The sequence below is a fragment of the Cucumis sativus genome, chromosome 2 (genome assembly GCF_000004075.3).
Source record: "Cucumis sativus cultivar 9930 chromosome 2, Cucumber_9930_V3, whole genome shotgun sequence".
Lineage (NCBI taxonomy): Eukaryota > Viridiplantae > Streptophyta > Magnoliopsida > Cucurbitales > Cucurbitaceae > Cucumis > Cucumis sativus.
Window position 1 is genome coordinate 4,321,970 of NC_026656.2, and position 21,126 is coordinate 4,343,095.

General features: G+C 29.9%; 3 protein-coding genes across 3 annotated transcripts; all 3 read right to left on the reverse strand.

Moving 5' to 3' along the window:
* Positions 1-888: 888 nt before the first annotated feature.
* On the reverse strand, positions 889-7,222 carry LOC101214994 (protein DETOXIFICATION 16-like). Its single transcript, XM_031880605.1, has 8 exons — positions 6,720-7,222; positions 3,418-3,962; positions 2,504-2,590; positions 2,297-2,353; positions 1,710-1,948; positions 1,446-1,564; positions 1,255-1,341; positions 889-1,162 (listed from the first exon to the last, which is right to left on the reverse strand). The coding sequence occupies exons 1-8, from the start codon at positions 6,987-6,989 to the stop codon at positions 1,106-1,108; spliced, it is 1,461 nt and encodes a 486-aa protein (XP_031736465.1). The 5' UTR covers positions 6,990-7,222; the 3' UTR covers positions 889-1,105.
* Positions 7,223-8,859: 1,637 nt separating this feature from the next.
* LOC101214752 (protein DETOXIFICATION 16) lies at positions 8,860-14,404 on the reverse strand. The gene is made up of 8 exons (XM_011650615.2): positions 14,049-14,404; positions 11,352-11,896; positions 10,548-10,634; positions 10,337-10,393; positions 9,962-10,200; positions 9,650-9,768; positions 9,453-9,539; positions 8,860-9,068 (listed from the first exon to the last, which is right to left on the reverse strand). Exons 1-8 carry the CDS (start codon positions 14,310-14,312, stop codon positions 9,012-9,014), a joined length of 1,455 nt encoding a protein of 484 aa, XP_011648917.1. The 5' UTR covers positions 14,313-14,404; the 3' UTR covers positions 8,860-9,011.
* Positions 14,405-17,552: 3,148 nt separating this feature from the next.
* LOC101214510 (kaempferol 3-O-beta-D-galactosyltransferase) lies at positions 17,553-19,115 on the reverse strand. The gene is made up of 2 exons (XM_004149042.1): positions 18,623-19,115; positions 17,553-18,418 (listed from the first exon to the last, which is right to left on the reverse strand). The coding sequence occupies exons 1-2, from the start codon at positions 19,113-19,115 to the stop codon at positions 17,553-17,555; spliced, it is 1,359 nt and encodes a 452-aa protein (XP_004149090.1).
* Positions 19,116-21,126: the final 2,011 nt, after the last annotated feature.

The following is a 21,126-nucleotide window of genomic DNA, read 5'->3' on the forward strand; positions in this document are numbered from 1 at the left end:
AAGCTCATGTTGGCGAAATAATCATTTTTGTCAAGTATACCACGTTATAACATAAGATTTGGAAGAATGTCTCAATCTTTCCATTATTCACAAGATATTTTTTTATGTTTTTTTTTTTCATACAATACATCATTAACCTTCAAGCATGCAGAGATATCAATGTGACCTTATCATTGGAATCATAAAATTTTCAACAATAAAACTTTATTAATTGTTATGACATCTTTTTTGGACATATATTATTTTGCGCCAATGATTCCCATAATTCTTCTTTTTGCAAATCCCACCACTATAATCACTATAGCGTGTGTTATCTATCCACTCAAAATATAGTTTTTGTGTAAATATGTTGGCTATGTTTCCATGCTTCATGTGCAAACAACTTTCCTTTCCCAGTTTTTCGTTCAACGTCGCACTAACATGAATTTCCATTTTACCCAAAAATTAAAGAGTAACATTTCTTACGACTATATATCAATTGAAGTCATTGGTTATCTCATAAACTTCTCGAAAATATGTGGTACAACAAATTGATTATCAAAAATTTGTAAAACAAGTCTCACAAAATATAATGAGACATAAAATAAACTTGAGACATATATATCATTCATTATGTCTGGAGATGTCAAACGATTTGAGAACAACAGCAGGCTTAATACCCATAATAATGCTTAAATGCCGTCCATTATGCATAATAGTTTACATAGTACATCAAAATAAGACAATTTTCTTTTTCTTCAATCACCACTCAGCTCATACATCTATAAGAACACAAAATTTGTGCATAAAATAAAAAATAGCCCACCCCCACATAACAAACAGTGAACGTCAAAGAAATTAATTATATATACACTAATAATAATTATTAAAAAACAAAAAGAAAAAAACTTGCCAACGTCAAACAAGTTTATAATTCAAATACATTAGAAGAATTATTCAGAGTTTATAATTCAAATACATTAAGCATCCAAAAGATTAGAAGAATTATTCATTTTAGTTGTGAATATTCATTCACAAAATGTGTGATGATCAATGTATCTAACGGATCACTACATAAATATGCTAAAATTTGAGAACTAAATGAATTTGTATTTTGGCATTAATATCATTCCAAAACATTTTCTGATATCGATCTACTAATTCTTTCCACTGCTTTCTTAACCTGAAAAATAGAGAAATTTAGATTATATTACACATTTTTAATTAGAAAAGATGGAAAGAAAGTAAAAGAAAGTCTAAAAGGTGGAAACTCACTTCGTTATCCCAATTGGTGCACAAAATCAAGATCCCAAGAAGTAAAGATTGAATAAACACTCCCATCATGATTCCCATCCATAGTCCCTACACAAATTATTATATCATTTCAACTCAAAAAAACATAACAAGTTATGAACAAACACAAAAGAGAGAAATGGAAATTGTTAAAAGTAAATAAAAGCACACACCTTTCCTCCAATGCCTTGAAAGAAGGCTAAAAAGATGGCCATAGGGATGCCCACAAGGTAATAAGCTCCCAAGTTAATAAAAGCACCAATCTTTTGCCTTCCACATCCTCTTGTGATACCTATTTAACAACAACAAAAGTTAATTACAATCATTTTCAAAAGAAATTTGATTGATATGAATAATATTAGATTGTAAATGTTAGCTGTTATATTTTATATTTAGAGAGAGGTATTTTAGAGAAAGAACATATAATTAAGTTAAACCTGAGAAAATAGATTGAATTCCATCAAAGATGTGGACAACTGCAAGCAAAATCAAGATTTGAGCCAAATATGCAACAACAGTGTCATCACTTGTGTAAAAGTATCCCCATAATCTTCTATCAATGATGATGATGGTGGCTACAATTGCACCCTCTATGCTCACCATCCCCATTGCAACACGTCCCGCTAAGATGGCCGCCTTTGCCCTCATTGCCCCAAGTTCATTTGAAACTCTTGTACTATACCATCCAACATATATATATATATATAGATCAAATTAAATAATTAACCAAAGTTAAATATCGTCGTCCTCTTCATTCAAAAAAAATGACTCCCGAACTTAAATTTTCATAATTTCTTTTATAATTTTATTTAAAAATTATCTACTTTATTTTGATATCCAATCACAAAGTAGTAGACAATAGAAAATGACAACTTCTATTTGTTGTTTTATTTTAAACAAATTATTCACTCAACATTCCACCCTTTCTATTTCCTTAATTGGTAATTCAATTAAAAAAACAATAATTATTAAAACATAGAAAGGAAGAAAAATATGGAAAGCAAAATTAATAAGTGTAACTAACCTCACAGCACCACTTATTCCAAGGGGTATCATGTAAATCATTGAGCATGTATTAAGGCTGTGAAAAATAGATTAATCAATTACACTAATTAAGATTAGAGCCTGCATTATTTAATAACTTGTCATCCTTAATCAATTAAATTTAATTAAAACCACACACACGTATTATACTATATATATTGCTAAAAGACTAGTCCTCCATATTCACCTGATTGATAGAACAGAAGTTTCAAGCTTTGGATTGGGAAGAAGCCCTGATAATAAAACCACCATCTCAAATGACCATATCTCCAAACTGTAATTCCCATACGTACATTCATCAATCAATCAACTGTTAGTAAATTTTTTTACAATAATAAAAAATAATCAATCTTCAAAACTTTGATCTAATGATTTGCATCCATCATATTTATAAGCTTAATTAATAGTGTACAATATTCCAAGGGGGGTTGGAAATTAAATTGCTTTGATGATGTTTATAAATTATTTAAAATTGCCATATGCTTCCATTATGTATCAAGAAGTTATATTAATTAAGAAAATTATAGCATAAGTTAGTGTTAAATTAGTTAAGTATAATAGATATTACCATTAAAAATGGAAAATCAATCTTTAGTGAAAAATTGAGGGTAAAAGTATAATACTAAAAATCAATATATATATATATCTAATTGAAAAAAAAAAAAAAAAAAACTTTAGAATAATAACTAAGAGAATATTTTGAAGAACCCTTTTCTGAAAATAATCGCCAACAGAAAGGTGCCATGTGGCAAAAGATTTGTAAAGAATTGAATTTCTTTAAATTCAAATTTATAATAAATGTTGAGTATTAATTAGATCGTGCACCTCATCATTGTCTTTTTTAAATTATGAAGTTAACCCTAACCAACCATCAAAAGTTCAAAACCAAATTTCATAGCTTTCGTGTTAAGGTTAGATCTCTATACTGCAATTGTTGTATTAAAATAAATAAATTATATTTACTTTTTCTATGTAACTATTTCGTTTTTTGTTTTTATTTTTAAAAATTAAATCTATTTTATGTCTATGTTTTACAATAATTGATTTTTAAAAGAAACTATAGAGGATGCATTAATGTGATTAAATTGAAAAGTTTAGAACCTGTGCATGAGGGCAGAAGGAATGGCGAGTTTAAGGAAGTTCAAAATCCCACAAAAAGCCTCACCGGAAAATCCTGTCCACGTCTTCCGGCACGATGGCGAAACTCTAACATAAACCACCATCGCCGCCGCATTTATCCAGTACGACACAGCATTGGCCAATGCTGCCCCTCGGTTCCCCAACCCCAACCTGACAACTAGAGCCCAACATACAAAGCAGTGGAGCACCGCCGTGGCAGCGGCGGCTGCAGTAGCCGGAAGAACATTGTTCTGGGTCTGCAGGAAACGGACATGGCATTGAAGAATGGCGTACGCAAAAATGCTGGGAACCATACAACGGGCGTAGTGGCCAGCTTCTGTGGCGATCTCGGAATCTTGACCGAGAAACTGGAGAATGACGCCGGCGTTGAACCAGACGCCGGCGAGTGGGAAGCTGATGAGAAGAAGAACAACCATAGCTCTTTGCAAGTGAATTCCAAGTATATGGTATTGTTTTGCTCCATATGATTGCCCACAAAATGTCTCTAATGCACTGCACATTCCATTCTAATAATACCATAATAATATATGTCATAACTCTTTTTTTTTTTTTTTTTGTCTAAAAAAGAATCATCACTTTATTATATGATATGAATGTATGAATTTAAACTTTCTATTTGAAAATTATCAAATCATCTTTATTACTATTACACATCTAAATTTTAAAATCGTAGATTCCTTCAAATGTTGACAAACCCTTTGACAATTTTCTAATAAAAACTTAAAATTTGAGACTCTAAATTAATTTCATTATAGAAGTTGTAAGGGCTTTAGTTGTTAAAATTATACTATTGCATCATATGCCCACTTTATCAAAATGATAAGGAAAATGGTAAATATATATATGCATAAAAATTGACCAAATATTTAAAAACAATAATAATAAAGTGCAACATTTTTTATTGGTTTTTTTTTCTATCCATTATAGATGAACGAACAAATTTAGATTCGAAACTTCTAGTCTACGAATATAAATCGGGCAAGTTGAACTGAACTAAATTCTATACTCACTCGTGATATGTTGTTATTATTATTTATTGCATAATTGTACTCACTCTTACATGTTGCATATAGTTGTACTAATTCTGCCATATTATTATTACTATTATAATCTATATTCTATACTCACTCGTGATCTATTATTATTATTATTTATTGCATACCTGTACTCACTCTTACATATTGCATATAATTGTACTAATTCTGTCATATTATTATTACTATTATTTATTGCATGACTGTACTCATTCTTGTTTGTTTAAAAAATATAGAAATATAAATTAAAATATTTGTGATTTATTAGCGATAATTAACACTAATAAATATTAATAGATAACTATGATAGCTAAGCACTTATGATTGAAATATTTGCTATATGCATTTGTAAATATTTTTCAACAACTCCCTATTTAAATGCTATTATATTCTATTGTTTCTAAAAGTATATATAACAAATGTTTGAACTCAGATCTCAAAATATATACAACCTGTTCATATCTTCGTAATATTTATAAAATACATCATTCATAGGGAACAATATATACTATATTATATCGTTCGACATTTCGGGATTACAAATCATGTAGTGAATAAACTTCAAAATTATATAATAAATTTTTTATTTTTCAATTCTTTTAATATATAAATAAAATTCACGTTTTTTTTTACTATTCGATGTTTAATGGGATTTATCAATCTACGTTATCAAAAGTTTAGAGTTTTATTTAATATAAATTTCTAATAAATCAATAAATTGATTTTCTATTGTTTAATAGAAATTTTCTTTATCTCTTTTGAAAAAATACTTTTAGAGATTGGTTAGATATAAAATTAAAAATTTTAAAAATATATATAAATCTATTATCTATATATATAATTAAAAGTTTAGAAAAGAAATTAAATTAAATTTGTAACTTACGCGAGAATAGGACAATTAACATATATATTTGTATTGTTGACCACCAAATGAATGGTTTGAACTTCCTAACGCTTATTATATTAAAATATAGAAATTTAACATAATTAATAGGAAGCACTCTAAAGGTTTGATATATTTTCAAACCTACAGTAATAATAATTTATTATATTAAAAAGTTACTTTTGGTATGTATTTGAGGTGAAACATCAAACTCCGAACTTGAAGTTAGTGACAGATTTATACACGGTCATCAGATTTTATATAATAAACATACTAAAAAATATCACGACGTTTTACTGATGGTTTGATAACATTCACTACATTTGTAGCAATAAAGAAATACCAGTAATTTTCACGTGATTTTTTGTAATGCAAATATGTGAATTTAAAATTATCATAAAAAAAAAAACTAATATATTTTACTGGTTGAGAGAGTGAAAGTTTGGATCAATGATTTTGTTCATTTTTCTAAAATTATTGTTAGATAACAAATGATGGCTAGGAAATAACTTAGGGTGTTATATGAGTTTTTTTTCAAAAAATTATCTTCCTTTTAGAAAATCATTGAAATTTAGAAAGAAATTTGATATTTGGGCAAAGAAAATTATTGATATTTGAGAAATTTGAGAAAAAAAAATTATTGATGTTTGAAATAAAAACTATTTCGTGACAATTTATGAAAAAAATGATATTTGAGGAAATAAAAATTATTTCGAACTCACAACCAAATGATTGTAGAGGTTAGGCAAAAATGAAGCTAAATTTAATATATATTATAATATAATACTTCAAAATTAATATTAAAATACGAAAATCAATAATATAAAAAAGTGTCGTCGAACCCATGGCCTCTGATCCGCCTTGCTTGAAGTTTATATATATACAAAAAAAACTACTAAAATTGTATTATATTTTGAAAAATATTATAAATGATAATTTTTTTAAATATTAATATCAAAGTAGAATTTAAATATTTTTATTTATAGAAAGATTAGTCAAACATATATGATCTCTTGGTCAAATAGCATACATCTTTTATTTATTTATTTTGAAAAAGATATGATATAGCACACCTCTTTTATTAGATTCTCAATTAAAGTTATGTTCGTATTGGCTTTTAATTCTAATGTAATGATTAAAAAAAAAAATCTACTATAATGTTCATCTTCTTAACTTACATGATTTGAAGCATTATCGTATTAATACGTAATTAACACATATACTCAACCCCTCCCCTGACATTTTATAAAATTAAAAGTAAAAGTAAGAAAAATAAATGAAAATAGTTAGTAATTTCAATAACGTTACGTAGAAGAAGAAGAAGAAGAAGAGAAATGGTTACGTACGAGGAGGCTGAAACCAGTGACAGCAGCGAAGGAAGTAGCCATGGAAGCACTTGCTAGAGGGAGCTGCCCGAGGTGCCCCACGAACATCACTGATATCATTTGCAAACAGTTTATCAACACGTTCATCGTCATCAGTGGCCCAGCTAACCGGAGCTGCCTTTTCACCTCCTCCCATGTCTCATACCTCGTAAAACATCCCCCATCGTCCTCCCTCGGCGGCAGAATAAGAGGGGATTCCAGACTTTGCTTCTTCGTCTGCTCTTCTTCCATGGCCACTCTCTCTCTCTATTGTCAATGGAGGGACAAACTTCATTTTATAATTGCATACGTTCTACGTACTCCTTGGATGCATTAATGAGTGAAATGGAAATATTATTTAATTCAACTTTACTCCCTATATTTTTATATATTTGCATGGACGTGTGATAAACACTTACTTAACTTTCAATTTATTTTAGGTAGAGTGTGTTCTACTCTCTAGATAGACATGAGATTTTGTGGAGAAAAATATATTTATCTGTTTTCTATTTTCTGCATTCAACAGGAAGAAGATAACAAATATATATACGATTGAAAACCCTAAAATTAATATAGGTGTAAATTAAGCGAGTCGTAACATGGTTGTGAGGACTTAGCATTTATACGTGACTTAGCACTAATAAATAATTTGAGAGTGCTGCTGATGTGGTCATCTTCCTTGATACAGTTTGTATCTAATAGACTAATACGATATATGTATATACTATTCAGCTCTTATGTCTAATTTTATTTAGTTGAATTTCATAGTGTTGTAATTTAGTTTTGGAGTTTTGAATTAGATTATTCAGTTTAATATTTAAATTTTAAAAGGTTAAGATTTTGAAGTTTGAGATAATTGGTTTCAAATTACCCGTAAAGATTATAAATATTAATACTTAAAAAATGATACTCAAAATTTTCATGAGGTTTTTATTAAGCTTATTTAGATTAATAATTAGGTTGTTTTTACTCTTCAAATCATATGTGAATATGGTTAAATTTTTATTTCTATTTATATTGGACTAAATAAGTGACACATATTTTAGGAGAATTGTTGTTTTAGAAGCATGTATACGAGATATTAGAGATATACATGAATACTTAATAACATTGTCGAACCATTTAATTCACATATGTATGAATATTTCTATTCTTATAATTATATTATTTCAATGTGTCTTTAAAGGGTGTATTTTTTTGACACTCTTGAAATGCATTATAATGTAATCTAAAATTTATATTTGGATTGAGAGTTGAATCCGAATTGTAATATCAAGTATTCGAATTGTAATATCAAATTTATAATTCTGTCTCGATAGTTTTCAATTAAACTCTATTTTTTTTATCGTTTTGTATTTTGTTCCACCACTAATTTACACAAGCATTTTCAATATTTGTATGATTTCTACCTGTTTTTCAAACACTGCCTACAACACACTTGTGGGGGTGGTAGTCGGGGGAGAGTGGAGAAAGAAAGATTATATTAAAAATGTTTTTGGCAGTAAAGAAATCGTAAAAAGATTTGTCACATCAACCAACTATGAATTGACGAAAAGAAGAAGACCACATAAACGAATGAGACTGAGATATATACGAATTAAGATCTCTGAGTGTAATGGGTTTGGATCTCATCAACCTCACATATAGATTTGTTCAAATATAAATAGTTATGATGCAACCCTTTCTCATATGACACCAACTTCAAATTAAAATTTTTCCAAACTCCATTATGAGAAAAGAGTATTCATATTATGTTTTTAATTATTATTATGGGTAGATTATGCTTAGTTGAACCCTATTTTTTTTAAAAAAAAAAATCAACAAAATCTTGGACCAAAATATTTACAAAATAAAAAAATCAAGCTTGAAAATTTGAATTTTTAAATTCTAAAAAATAAAAAATAGCGTATACATATAAAATATAGTTGTAAATATAACAATTAAATTCAAAATAATTAAGTGTATAACAAGATTTTAAAAGATTTGTAAATATATCAAAATTTGTCAAAGTCTAGATTAATATTTACAACATGGTCATACAAATCTATCACTCACAAATTTTGCTAACTATATGTGCAATTTTTTAAAAATATTGATATATACTTAATTATTGTTCTTAAAATTGTCACGGATTATAATTATCTTATATAATAATAAGAAATTGTTTGTTATAGGGCTACAATGAATTCATTTTAATTTTAGAATATCCGATACATATTAATGTGATAATGAGCATTAAAGTGAATTTTAAGTACAAATTGTTATTTGATGGTATCATTCTAATAGAATTTGTGGCATGAAACTGGTAACTCTATCAGCAGCCTTCTTAACCTGAACAAGCTCCAGAAAATTAGATAATTACATATTTCATAATAATAACTTAGGGACAATTTTATAAATTCTACTACTAATCATGATATACAAAAAAAGAAAATCAAACACTCATATAATTATAATTAATAATCTTACTCACTCATTAAACATACCCAAAACTTCACTATAAAAATTTTTAAATGCTGTTGACCTACAACAAAGTTTATCTTATGATATTTGGTTCAATAGTATCGTTGAATGAGAAATAACTAAACGAATAATTTATATATATAAAAAAAAACATGATCTAATCTAACTATTTTAATGATCGATGTATTGAAATTATAAAATTAGATTAGTTGAAGAGAAGTGTTTAAAGATGCATGATGAGAAGTAGCTTACTTCATGATCCCAATTGGTGGATAGAATCAAGATCCCAAGAAATAGAGCTTGGAAAAATACTGCCACCATTATTCCCATCCATAGCCCCTACACAATAATATATGAATTCTAAGATTATATATATATACATATATATTAAACAAACAAATAGAGAAGAAGAAAAGAATTTAATTGTAAAAGTAAATTATAAAGCACACCTTTCCTCCAATGCCTACAAAGAATGCTAAAAAGACAGCCATGGGAATGCCCGCAAGGTAATAGGCTCCCAAGTTAATAAAAGCACCAATCTTCTGCCTTCCACATCCTCTTATGATACCTATTGTTCAAGTCCAATACAGTTTGGAAGTAACCATTACCCATTTTGATTAGATACTTTAACATAAATTTTGAAACAAATAAATTTATGTATAACTTGATTAGCATTGAAATGCAAATACATTCATGTGACTTGACACAATAACATCGAAAGCACAATTCTTTTGTAACAAGAAATAAAATAATAAACAAACCTGAGAAAATAGATTGAATTCCATCGAAGAAGTGCAAAATGGCAAGCAAACCCATGATTTGGGTCAAATATCCTACCACAGTCTCGTCAGTACTATAACAGTAACCCCATAATCTTCTGCCCAGGACGATGATAATGGCAGCCATGGTGCCTTCTGTGGCCACCATCCCCATTGCAACACGCCCAGCTAAGATAGCCGCCATTGACCTCCTTGCTCCAAGTTCATTCGAAACTCTTGTGCTGTCCCATAACACTAAAAAGTTAATTCAAGAGGCTTTCAACCATATTTAAACTATAAAAACTAAATTTAGGGTAATGCAGAAAAATATATGTAAATTGAAGTAATTAAAATAAATAAAAGAAAATGTGACTATACCTCACTGCACCACTGATTCCAAGGGGTATCATGTAAATCATGTAGGCTGTATTGAGGCTGAAAAAAACAAGAGATCCATTAAAATGCTAACAAGAGATCCATTGAAATGCTAACAAGAGATCCATTGAAATGCTAACAAGAGATCCATTAAAATACTAAGTAGGATTAGTACCAGCATTATTACTAAATTAATTAATCAGTCTTCAGTAACCTGATTGATAGAACAGAAGTTTCAAGCTTTGGATTTGGAAGAAGCCCCGATAACAAAACCACCATCTCAAATGACCATATCTCCAAACTGTTACCAAACATTGATAATTAATCAATCAACTAATTAAAGTTCTTCCAAATACAAACAAAGATAATTTCCAATTTCCAAAGCTATTTTCTGGATGAGCCTTAATTGCAAAGTAAATAGATTTTCTTAATCTTAGACGCAAATATAATTGGATTATGATTGAGGCTATTTTTCTTTCATGGTCTAATATATCACGTTGTCTTTTTCACCATTACCATTTATGGTCAATTGGTAGATTCATAACTTATCTATTGTATCAATAAAAATTTATCTTATTAGTGAGTTTTAAGTAATTTTATATGCACACATCCATGTAAATAAAGACAAATGCAATAAACAATTAAGACAACTCATTAGATTATCTTGATGGATTATGTTTCCCCAAAGTAAACTTGACCTAAATGGTATGAAATGATAATTTTTGGAGTAATTCTAAAATTGTGAAGATTACTTTAGTTATTTTCCAAATTACTCGTTAAAATTATGTATTTAATTTTACACATGCTATTTTCATATATTATAGTTGATTTTGAATTATTAAAAACATTTTTGAAATCCATTATAGAAGTATTAAAAATAGTTTTCACCGTCATTGATTTTTTTTTATAGTGATTTGATTTACCTTTCTCAATTAACCCTCTAAAACATGAACAGATTTAGAATGGAAATTGTTTTAAATCAAATTGAAGAAACCAGAGAGAAAAACAAGTTTGGAACCTGAGCATGAGAGCAGAAGGAATGGAGAGTTTAAGGAAGTTGAAGATCCCCCGAAACGCCTCGCTGGAAAAACCAGTCCACGTCCTCCGGCACGACGGCGAAACTCTAACATAAACTGCCAATGCCACAGCATTTATCCAGTAAGATATAGCATTGGCCAATGCTGCTCCTCGGTTCCCCAACCCGGACCGGAAAACTAAACACCAACACACAAAGCAGTGGAGCACCGCCGTGGCGGCGGCAATGACTGCCATAGGAAGAACATTGTTCTGGGCCTGCAAGAAACGAACATGGGACAGTTGAATGGCAAAGGCGAAAATGCTGGGAATCATGCAACGAGCATACCGGCCAGCCTCCGCTGCGATCTCGGAATCTTGACCAAGCAGCCGAAGAATGTCACCGGCATTGAACCAGACGACGGCGAGCGGGAAACTGACAAGAAGAAGAACAACCATGGCTCTTTGCATGTGAATTCCAAGCATATGGTATTGTTTTGCTCCATATGATTGCCCACAGAATGTCTCTAATGCACTACCCATTCCATTCTATACATATAATAATAAAATATGTTACAAATATATTATGTATATCGTGAATCTCTTTTGGTACAAACTACTTTCAAATTCGTTACATATATATTATATATATCGTCAATCTTTTTGTACAACTAAATTCAAATTGGTTCTGGCATGTTTGGATAGTTATAAAATGGATTAAATTATTTTTATCAAATCTTTAATAAGTAACTTTATTAACTTAAAACGAAATGAAGACAAAGAGGAAGAGGTCGAGATAGGGAGATCGAGAGAGCCAGGTCATTTGTTGTTGTCGTGCTGTTGTCATCTGTCGTCCGTTGTCTACCGTCGACACTTGTGAGCTGCCATGCTTCCCTCGTCGGTAAGCGTTTGTTTTTTTATTTGCTTTCTTTGTTTCGTTTAAGTTTGAGAAAAAAAAATATTAATTATGTATGTTTTTGTGATTGTCGAGGTATTCTCTTGTTTGTTTTTCTTCTTGTCATTGTCGTCCGCCGCTATCCTTTCGCTGTCGTCGTTGTCCACCCGTCGTCAATAATTCTTTGTTTTTAATTGTTTTTAAATTTTGGTTTGAGGTTGAGAAAAAACTATTAAATTTGTGTGTTTGTCTTTCCCTCGTCGTCCGCCCCTCACTGTTCGCCCCTCGTTGGTAAGTCTTTCCATTTGTTTACTTATTGTTTCAGGTTTTGCAGTATTTTTCTTAAATGAAAGATCTCTCAACGCACAAAAGAAACGTCGGAAGAGTCTTGACATCTCCCAACGTTTATTTAAACATCGAGAGATGTCAATGTAGTTTTTTCCAGAGAAAAGATAACATTGCTGATCAGATTTTAGAAAATTTCTTTTTTCTATATTTTTAAAATATAGTTTCAATTTTTTTCAATCTATAATAATTTCTCAAATAATTATATTATTACTAAACTTTTATAATTATGTTTTATAGATATGTTAAAGTGGATTGTTTATTTTTAAATTATATTTAATCTATAAAAAAATGGAAATGAGAAAGAGAAAACATAAACATAAATGATCATTTTTCGATATAGCAAAAAAAAATTAAAACTAGTTACAAGCTATAACAAAATCATTAAATTGACTGTAAATTTGAGATTTTTTTGTTAAAATATTTGGTAAATAGTTTTAATTTTCTTTTGCTATTTATGACAATCTCTCAATAAAATAGTTATTAAACAATTTTTCTTTTTGTAATTATAATATAGGTAGCAATTATATAAATAATAATTAAGTATATAACAATATTTTAAATAAATTGCAAGTACAATGAAGTCTATCAACGATAAAAAGGATAGATTACTATTATTGATAAACTCTTATGGTCTATTATTGATAGACGATCGTTGTAGATTTTGTTATATTAGTAATTCTTTAAAAATATTATTGTATACATAATAATTTGAATTTAATAGATCATTTTCTTTGTTTTAAGAAACAAAAAGAAAAAAATAGGTATCAAAGATTTATTTTTGAATTTAAAAAGAAAAATCATAAATTTTTGTATTAGAAAAATTGGCAGGTAACCTAAGCATTAAAAAGAGAAAAAAGGATGACAAAATATAGTTTTCCAATTGAATTTTTAAACTAAAAGGTTGAAAATGAGATTAGGTGACATTGTTATTATTATTGAAAACGAAAAGATAAAAACGAGAGACATAAATTTAAATATCCGAAATATAAAGTGTTTTCTTGAAAACAAAACATACCATGGAAATTAGCGAGGCACACTTCACAAGGAACAGAGAGTATTTATTTACTTACTTTTAAATATAACAAAATAGATATATTTCAAAAGGGCAATTAATCATTTAATTGTAGTCTAAGCCTAAGTTGGCATCTACCATAAAAAAATAAATTATTTATTTTGGATAGATATATATGAGACACAAGCCAACTTTTAATTAGGTTGTAAAGGAGGAGTGGAACGCATGCATCCAGGTATTTTTTAGTTACCTTTGTTTCTTTTACGAGGTCACATTTCTCTCTAGTTTACTTGACTCAACCTTGTGCTTGCAATTTGTTTTATGTAATTTATAGAAACAACTTTATAAACAGTATCGGTTATCTATAGAATGAATTTTTAATATATTTTAGTGAAAATAATTTGATGTTGATGAAATAGAAGAAGATGGAGAAAAAGGGTACGTACGAGGAGACTGAAACCAGTGACAGAAGCAAAGGAAGTAGCCATGGAAGCTCCGGCGAGAGGAAGCTGCCCGAGATGTCCCACGAACATGACCGATATCATTTGCAAACAGCTTATCAACACGTTCACCGTCACCAGCGGCCCGGCTAATAGGACCTGCCTCTTCACCTCATCCCATATCTCATCCCTCGTAAAAGATCTGCCATGGTGTCTCGGCGGAATGAACGGAGAATTCAGACTCTGCTTCTTTGTCTGCTCTTCTTCCATGGCGATACCTCTCTCTCTCTCTCTCTCTCTCTCGTGAGTTATAAGTTTACAGTCAATGGAGGACCCAACTTTATGATTGATGTATTCTACTGCTTGGATGTATTAATGGGTTAAACCAAAATATTGGTTAATTACAACTTTAGTCTAAACTTTTATATATTTGCTTCTCAGGGGTCTTCTTAGTAAGTTTTATTTTATAATTTTGTCCAACTCAAATTTGAGTTTGATTTCCAATTCCATTACTCGGTTTTAGTTTTTTTTACTTTTAAATTGATTTCTTTCGTGTTAATGTTTATTAATGAGTTTAAATTAGAAACATTTTTTAAAATAAAAATGGTAAAAAAATGATAAATTTAACAAAAAAAATATTACAAAAATATAGCAAAATTTGATAGCTCATTTAAGTTTTTATTTTTTTATTTTTTATTATTATTATACATGCAAATAGTTTCAAATTTTTTAAAAGTTGAAAGAAGAACCCAACATTAAAAAGTTAGATGGTTTTAATGTTTGAAATAAAGGGATGGAGGAGCTTGGACCTACATAGGATATACAGCTACACCAACACAAGATATTAGCGTCAGTATAGGAATTAGGAACATTATTTTGACAGAGGGAAAACTACATTTAAAACTCTTATACAAAGAAAAATACTTTTGAATCTTGTGATATAACGACAAATACCTCAAATTTAGAAAACATTAAATGGACAAATAACTTTGATAGAGATGAAAAGTTTCTGTAGAAATGAAAGTTTGTGACAGAGAAAATGAAAAGATGTTAAAAAGAATTTGCTCAAGTTTCACCTATAGGACTTATTTAAAGAAACTATTTAAAATAACAAAACTTGAATTCATTCTCCTCCTCCTCTCTCATTCACTGAGGTGGTAGGTGACAAAGGAGGTGGAAGAGTGGGGATGGAATATAGAATATAGAGAAACAAATAGAAAAAAACAAATAATATTGGGAAGGAAAAAGGAAATGAAGAAAATAAATGATTTAAAACATATAAGTAAAGAAATGTCACATGGACCAACCGATGAATACCCTAACAATGAAAATGACAGCAAAGATCAAATAAATTTTAATGACCTAAATAAATCTATCTTTTTTTGCTAAAAAGAATTAATTTTTTACATTTGGAATAGAGAAAGGATATTGTGTTATTGTTATGTATACCATCAATTTTCATTAAAAAGAAAAGTTGCATTCACCCAATTTCTTAAACTTAACACATATACACACTCACTGTTTTGGTTAACTATCTAGTTGTTGAATCAGAAAATTGGTTAACTAAATTTCATTACACTCACTGTTTTAAAATTTACCAAAAGTTGAGAACTGAATTTGAATAATTAATTAATTAAAATAAGAAAAAATTAGATCTATTCGTGTTTAATTATTAATTAATTTTGGAAAAAGGTTGAAGAAATGTGTTGATTGTGGTGGACAATTATGATTGAATATAGTGTTTGGATTTATGTGAACTGACATTGCTCTATTAAAATATAAATAATTTTGTAACCATTTCATTTGAGACACACCTTTTTGGAAACATTAAAATCAAACTTTTGCATCACTCAATTCGTCAATTTAATTGATTGGATCACCCAACATGCATCGATGCAAACAACACCATAGCTATATACTCATTCTTTAATATAGATTTGCAATACACTTGATAGTTGCTAAACATACATCAATATTCAACCTCATCAAAGTAGATCACTTGTGAAGTAAGACAGCAACCAAAAGTTTAGAATTAATATGAGATCTTAATTTAATTAATTGGCACACTCATCTCTTGCAACTTGTAAATAACATTTGGAGATCATGCTTTCCAAAATGGAACAAAAGCTTTGATGATAGCAATGAATTGAGAAAACAAAAATGAAAAATAATAAAATTCTATGTGTTTGGTGAAGAAAGTGAAGAAAACTTCCTTTGTATATAACACTTAGGAGGATGAGCACCAATGGATTTAGTACATGCCCAGGGGCTCAACCTCCCTCAACTTTATTATCTTTATATAATATGTATAAAGAAAACTAATTAATGTTTAATATTTGTAGATAACTTAGTAGTTACTGTATTTGTCAGCCCCTAACCTGTGTTGGAGTTATAATTGAACGGCTAGCTCGATAATAGTTCTTGAGTTTCATTTTTGGATGGAGGAACAATGATAGATGTCGCGACGTGATCACACAGAGTGAACGAAGATCTCATTTATTTAGTCTTAGTAAATGAATAGGTTAATTTAGAGTCGCCACCAATCATATTAAGGTGTGGTTGGTCATAAAAAAAAACATTAGTTAAGTTTAGATTTAGGTTCGGGTGTCACTTGCGTGTAGGAAAAGTGTTAGTCCCTTACCACGTCCATAAAAATGGTTACAAAAAAATTATCTTTTAATAGTTACAATGATTCACAAAACAAAGTTTTACTTTGTTTTTTTTTAAAGTCTCATGATTCTCAATTCACATCTAAGAAAATGGCTCATTTATGAGTGACCAAGGAGTCATTAAAAAAATGAAGTTCATTTTTTTTATTTTAAAAAATATATTTTTATTCACATCACTTTCATATTTTAATTTTCATTGTAGTTGTTTAATGAAAAATTTGATGTATCTAGAGAATTAATAAATTCCAAAGAAAACACTAATCAACTCTCCTTTTTAGATACATAATTGTTTATATTTTTTTAAAAGACAATTTATTAATTAAATTTCAAAATAAGAAATTTGAGGTGTTCATGTAACTTAAATCATAAAATTCATAAATAAACCTGACTGCTTTCTCCTCTCAAAATTTTATATTCATACAAAATTGACAAAAACCAAATAAATTTGTTCATACATTTTGCTATTTATGAAAATTGAAAATAAATAATAATAATAATAGCAAATCGGTATGAAATATGTGAAATAAGAGAAATACAGGTTGTGAAATAATGTACCGTTGTGAAAATAATATTCAGAGTTGTGTGAAATAAATAAAAATAAATACATAGTGTGATACCAATTAAGTCTAATCAATTAATATCAACCCAACAAACTATGGGATTCATACAAGTCTAATCAATTAATATCAAATTCCTTCATTCACCCAACAAAATTCATGAACATTAGTGTACTAATAAAGTAACACAATATTAAGATATTCTTAACAATATATCATACAAGGCTAATAATTCTTTTTTGAACATGTTAGCAAGAAAGAAAAAAAGGTATTACTAGGTAGTTCTACTTTGTGAGTAACTTTTTCAAAGAATTGAAGTTCTTAGTTGAACTACCCTCAGGTTCATTAGCCTTGAGAGCCAAATCTTTAATAGCTCTAAGATTGCTTCTTATTTGGTCCCCTTTGTAAGGGTCTAAGATTGTCTCCATAGCCTTCATTACTCCATCCTTTGTAAATATTCCATTTGGAAGTCCTAGTCCAACCTTCCACTCACATCCAATTGTCCTAACATTAAGGCCATTGTCTCCAACAAAGGGCCTACATATCATAGGCACACCTTCCATTATAGCCTCCAAAACAGAGTTCCATCCACAATGACTTATATAAACCCCAACTGAAGGATGTGCCAACACTCTTGTTTGGGGAGCCCATGCCACCAACTTTCCTTGCACATCAAATCTTTGAAGAAATTCCTCACAGAAGCTTTCCTTAGGGTCGCCTCTGAATGACCATAGAAACCGAACTCCGCTCTCAACCAGTGCCTCTGCTAAAGCTGCTAACTCGTGAGGTGGGAGTGCTACAAATGTACCAAAGCATATGTATGCTATGGAGTTGCGCTTCTCCTTGTCTAACCATTCGAGACATCCATACTCGTCGTTAATAATTGATTTCGGTGGTGTTACTAGGTTAATTGGTGCAATGGTGAGAAGTTCTTGAAGCTTTGGTTTAAGTATATCGAACATCACGGGCTCAGTTTCTTTGAAGCTGTTTACGACAACGACCGAAGCTTTGGGGAGATGTAATTCCATTTTATGTAACATGGTTGTAATTGGTGATTCCAAGTCTCCACGAAACCCTTCATGGGGCAAGTCAATATTACGGATTTTTGAAAAGCCAGGGAGGAAGTTGATGACTTTCTCTTCGTCATCTCCTGCAAAAATCTAATCATATCTAAATCCTCAAGAAAAAAAAAATGTTATTTCCTTCTTAAAACAGTGAAGAGATATGTTTGGTTGATTGAGAATTTAATAAATTATTATTATGGAAATAGTTCTTATTTTTAAAAGTTATTTTTCTATTTAAGAAAAAGGACTTGAAAAGTTAAAGTTGATCATGAGAATTGACCAACACATGCCTGAATCCACCAGATTTTGACGGAACAAATCGGTGTGAAGATGAACAACGAGGCTCCGTAGCCCAGCAATCCATACCGGAACCCAAGCCACCTCCATTTCCGCCGAAATCTCACCGGCAAACCACAAAAATGCGTCACTCACCACCCCTCCAACCTCCACAGCCGCCACCTCCCCCGCAATGGCCTCCTTAAAACTCCCACATGCCGCCTTCAAGAAAAGCTCAACCGGCTCCTCCGGCACTCCCCATCTCCAGACGTATCCCTTCGGCAGACCGTCGCAAACGCTGTAAGGGAAAACGTTGTCGTTTGGTTGGCCATCGTTGAAAAGGGCGGCATTGGAAGTTGCTGTGTTGAAGAAGGAGAATTTCACGTCGGGAGCGTCGCTGGCCAGTCGGCGGACGAGGCCGAGAAGACTACGAGGGTGGCTGCCAAAGGGGAAGGCTAAAACCAGCACTTGGTGCCTCCATTCATGACTTCTTGCTACTTCTTCCATGGACATGGAGAAAAAGTGAAGCTTTTTTTTAGATATATTTGTAAAATGTAACTGATTAAGCCAAGTACTATACGCTTCAAAATTCACAGCTTAACTTTTTCTCCAAATTTCAATTAAGATAGTTTTGAATTTAATATAAAAAAAAGGTAACATATAAACTACAATTAGAACTCAAAGACTACACTAATCCAATAACTGATGGGAGACCCTCTCAAACATCTCTAGGAGATGGAAGCTAGCTATCTACAAAACGGGAGAGTAGCAAACATTCTTAGCTTTAAGCCCTTCTTTTACCAACTCTTGTGTGATGTAGAAAACAAAATATCATCATCAGTTACCAACTTTCCAACAAAAGGAAAAAAATCACACATTTCAAAGAGTAATTCTGACCTCATCAAAGATTTTCTACATCAACCACCTTGATCCCACGCTAAGAAGGGATCATACTTTTTACAAACAATATATGAGTCTTCAAACTTTTGTGAGTAGAATATATCACACAGTACACACTTTACTTTATAATAAATATAATAATTTATGTCTTTTTCATTTTTCTAATAATTTAATCTACAAACTTTATTGTATAACCATCCATCAATTAACTATATCTATATTTTAAATTTGAAGTTGCAAAAAAAATATTAAGTTTCAATAGAAATTCTTATATAAATTGATTATTAGTCCTCAGTCTGTCAACTACAAAATCTAAATCACTATAAGATACAAATTTACGTAATGATTTTTCTTGTGATACGGATTCAATTTAAAAAATGTGATGACATGAGTCCTATTATTATAAAAATATATTTTTACAAACGTCCCATAATTAACACACCTAATTAAATAAATATAAATTAAAAACTAAACTTTTTTCTTTCCATCAAAATTGAATCTCTCACATGTTGTCTAGACTCTTCGTCCTTTATTTATTTTTTAGTTAAAAAAATATAACTGACATATTGATGTATAAACTACAAAAATAAAATAAATACAACACTTATGTTTTAAAATAAACACTATGAAATTGTAAACAAATATTTCCACAATAATCATAAACCTCAAAAAAAAAAAAAAAAGAAAGAAAATAATAATTGGGAGATAGAGAAAAATAACATGTCAATTAACCATAAAATATACCAAACTTGAGGCACTAAAAAATTTATATGTTGATGAATTTTATTAAGCATATGAGTTGGAAAGTGAAAAAGAATGACAATGTGCCAAAATGGCAACGATCAAAATTTAGTTGATAGTGATTTTTGAGTTCTCTCATAAAAGTTCAATTTAACATCTAGCGTTCAAATAAAAATTACAACCTTAGATTATTAAAAGTGATTATCTTATTTTGACATCCTAATAATCCAAATATATGAGTCACCTCATCATTCTGCTAGAGAGTTAAAGAGAATTATCTCAAGAACGAATGTTCCTCTAAGGTGTGATCACTCCTAAGTTATCTAATCTCGTGAAAGTATATAGTAAAAGCGGAAGATTCGTCCTTGAAAAAAGAGTATCAACCTACGAGAAGACAATAAAATTGAGGATTTGCCTTATTTTGAGTTGTATTTTCAATATTATTTAATTTATTTCTCTGTAATTTCTTCTTTGTTTCTTTACCCATTGAACATTCTCTTGTAGCTATGATTTCCAATTTAATGAACTTTATCATTTTATATCTAGGCATGAGCTAAATTCTCTATGGAGTTCAATTATGTGGACACCCTTGGTTTAATTTTATGCCTCCAGCTTCGTACCTCTTTAACTTATGTGTTTCATTTGTTGTTTAGGAAGAAATATTGTTAAGTTAAACTAATCATTTAATTTAGCAATCTAGCATATAAAATTAGGATGTAACATAGTCCATAAAGGAATATGGGACTAGAAGCCTAGAAATAGGAGTTTCATGTTGTCTTAGAAATAAGAAACACCCTAAGTTATCTAGCTAACCATGAAAATAATAGGCATTAGATGCTTGAAACTTTTAAAAGGAACTTGATGTACACGATCGAAT

Excerpts from the sequence above, each read along its gene's own strand:
- LOC101214994 (XM_031880605.1), bottom strand. The coding sequence starts at position 6,989 with ATGGAAGAAGAGCAGACGAAGAAGCAAAGTCTGGAATCCCCTCTTATT. Across the intron at positions 2,354-2,503 it reads ACTTCTGTTCTATCAATCAG|CCTTAATACATGCTCAATGA; the intron begins GTGAATATGGAG and ends TATTTTTCACAG. Across the intron at positions 1,342-1,445 it reads TTCAAGGCATTGGAGGAAAG|GGACTATGGATGGGAATCAT; the intron begins GTGTGTGCTTTT and ends TAATTTGTGTAG.
- LOC101214510 (XM_004149042.1), bottom strand. The coding sequence starts at position 19,115 with ATGGAAGAAGTAGCAAGAAGTCATGAATGGAGGCACCAAGTGCTGGTT. Across the intron at positions 18,419-18,622 it reads TCAAAATCTGGTGGATTCAG|GAGATGACGAAGAGAAAGTC; the intron begins GCATGTGTTGGT and ends AGATTTTTGCAG.
- LOC101214752 (XM_011650615.2), bottom strand. The coding sequence starts at position 14,312 with ATGGAAGAAGAGCAGACAAAGAAGCAGAGTCTGAATTCTCCGTTCATT. Across the intron at positions 11,897-14,048 it reads TCACTGGTTTCAGTCTCCTC|AATGGAATGGGTAGTGCATT; the intron begins GTACGTACCCTT and ends TTATATGTATAG. Across the intron at positions 10,635-11,351 it reads CCTTCTGCTCTCATGCTCAG|TTTGGAGATATGGTCATTTG; the intron begins GTTCCAAACTTG and ends GTTTGGTAACAG.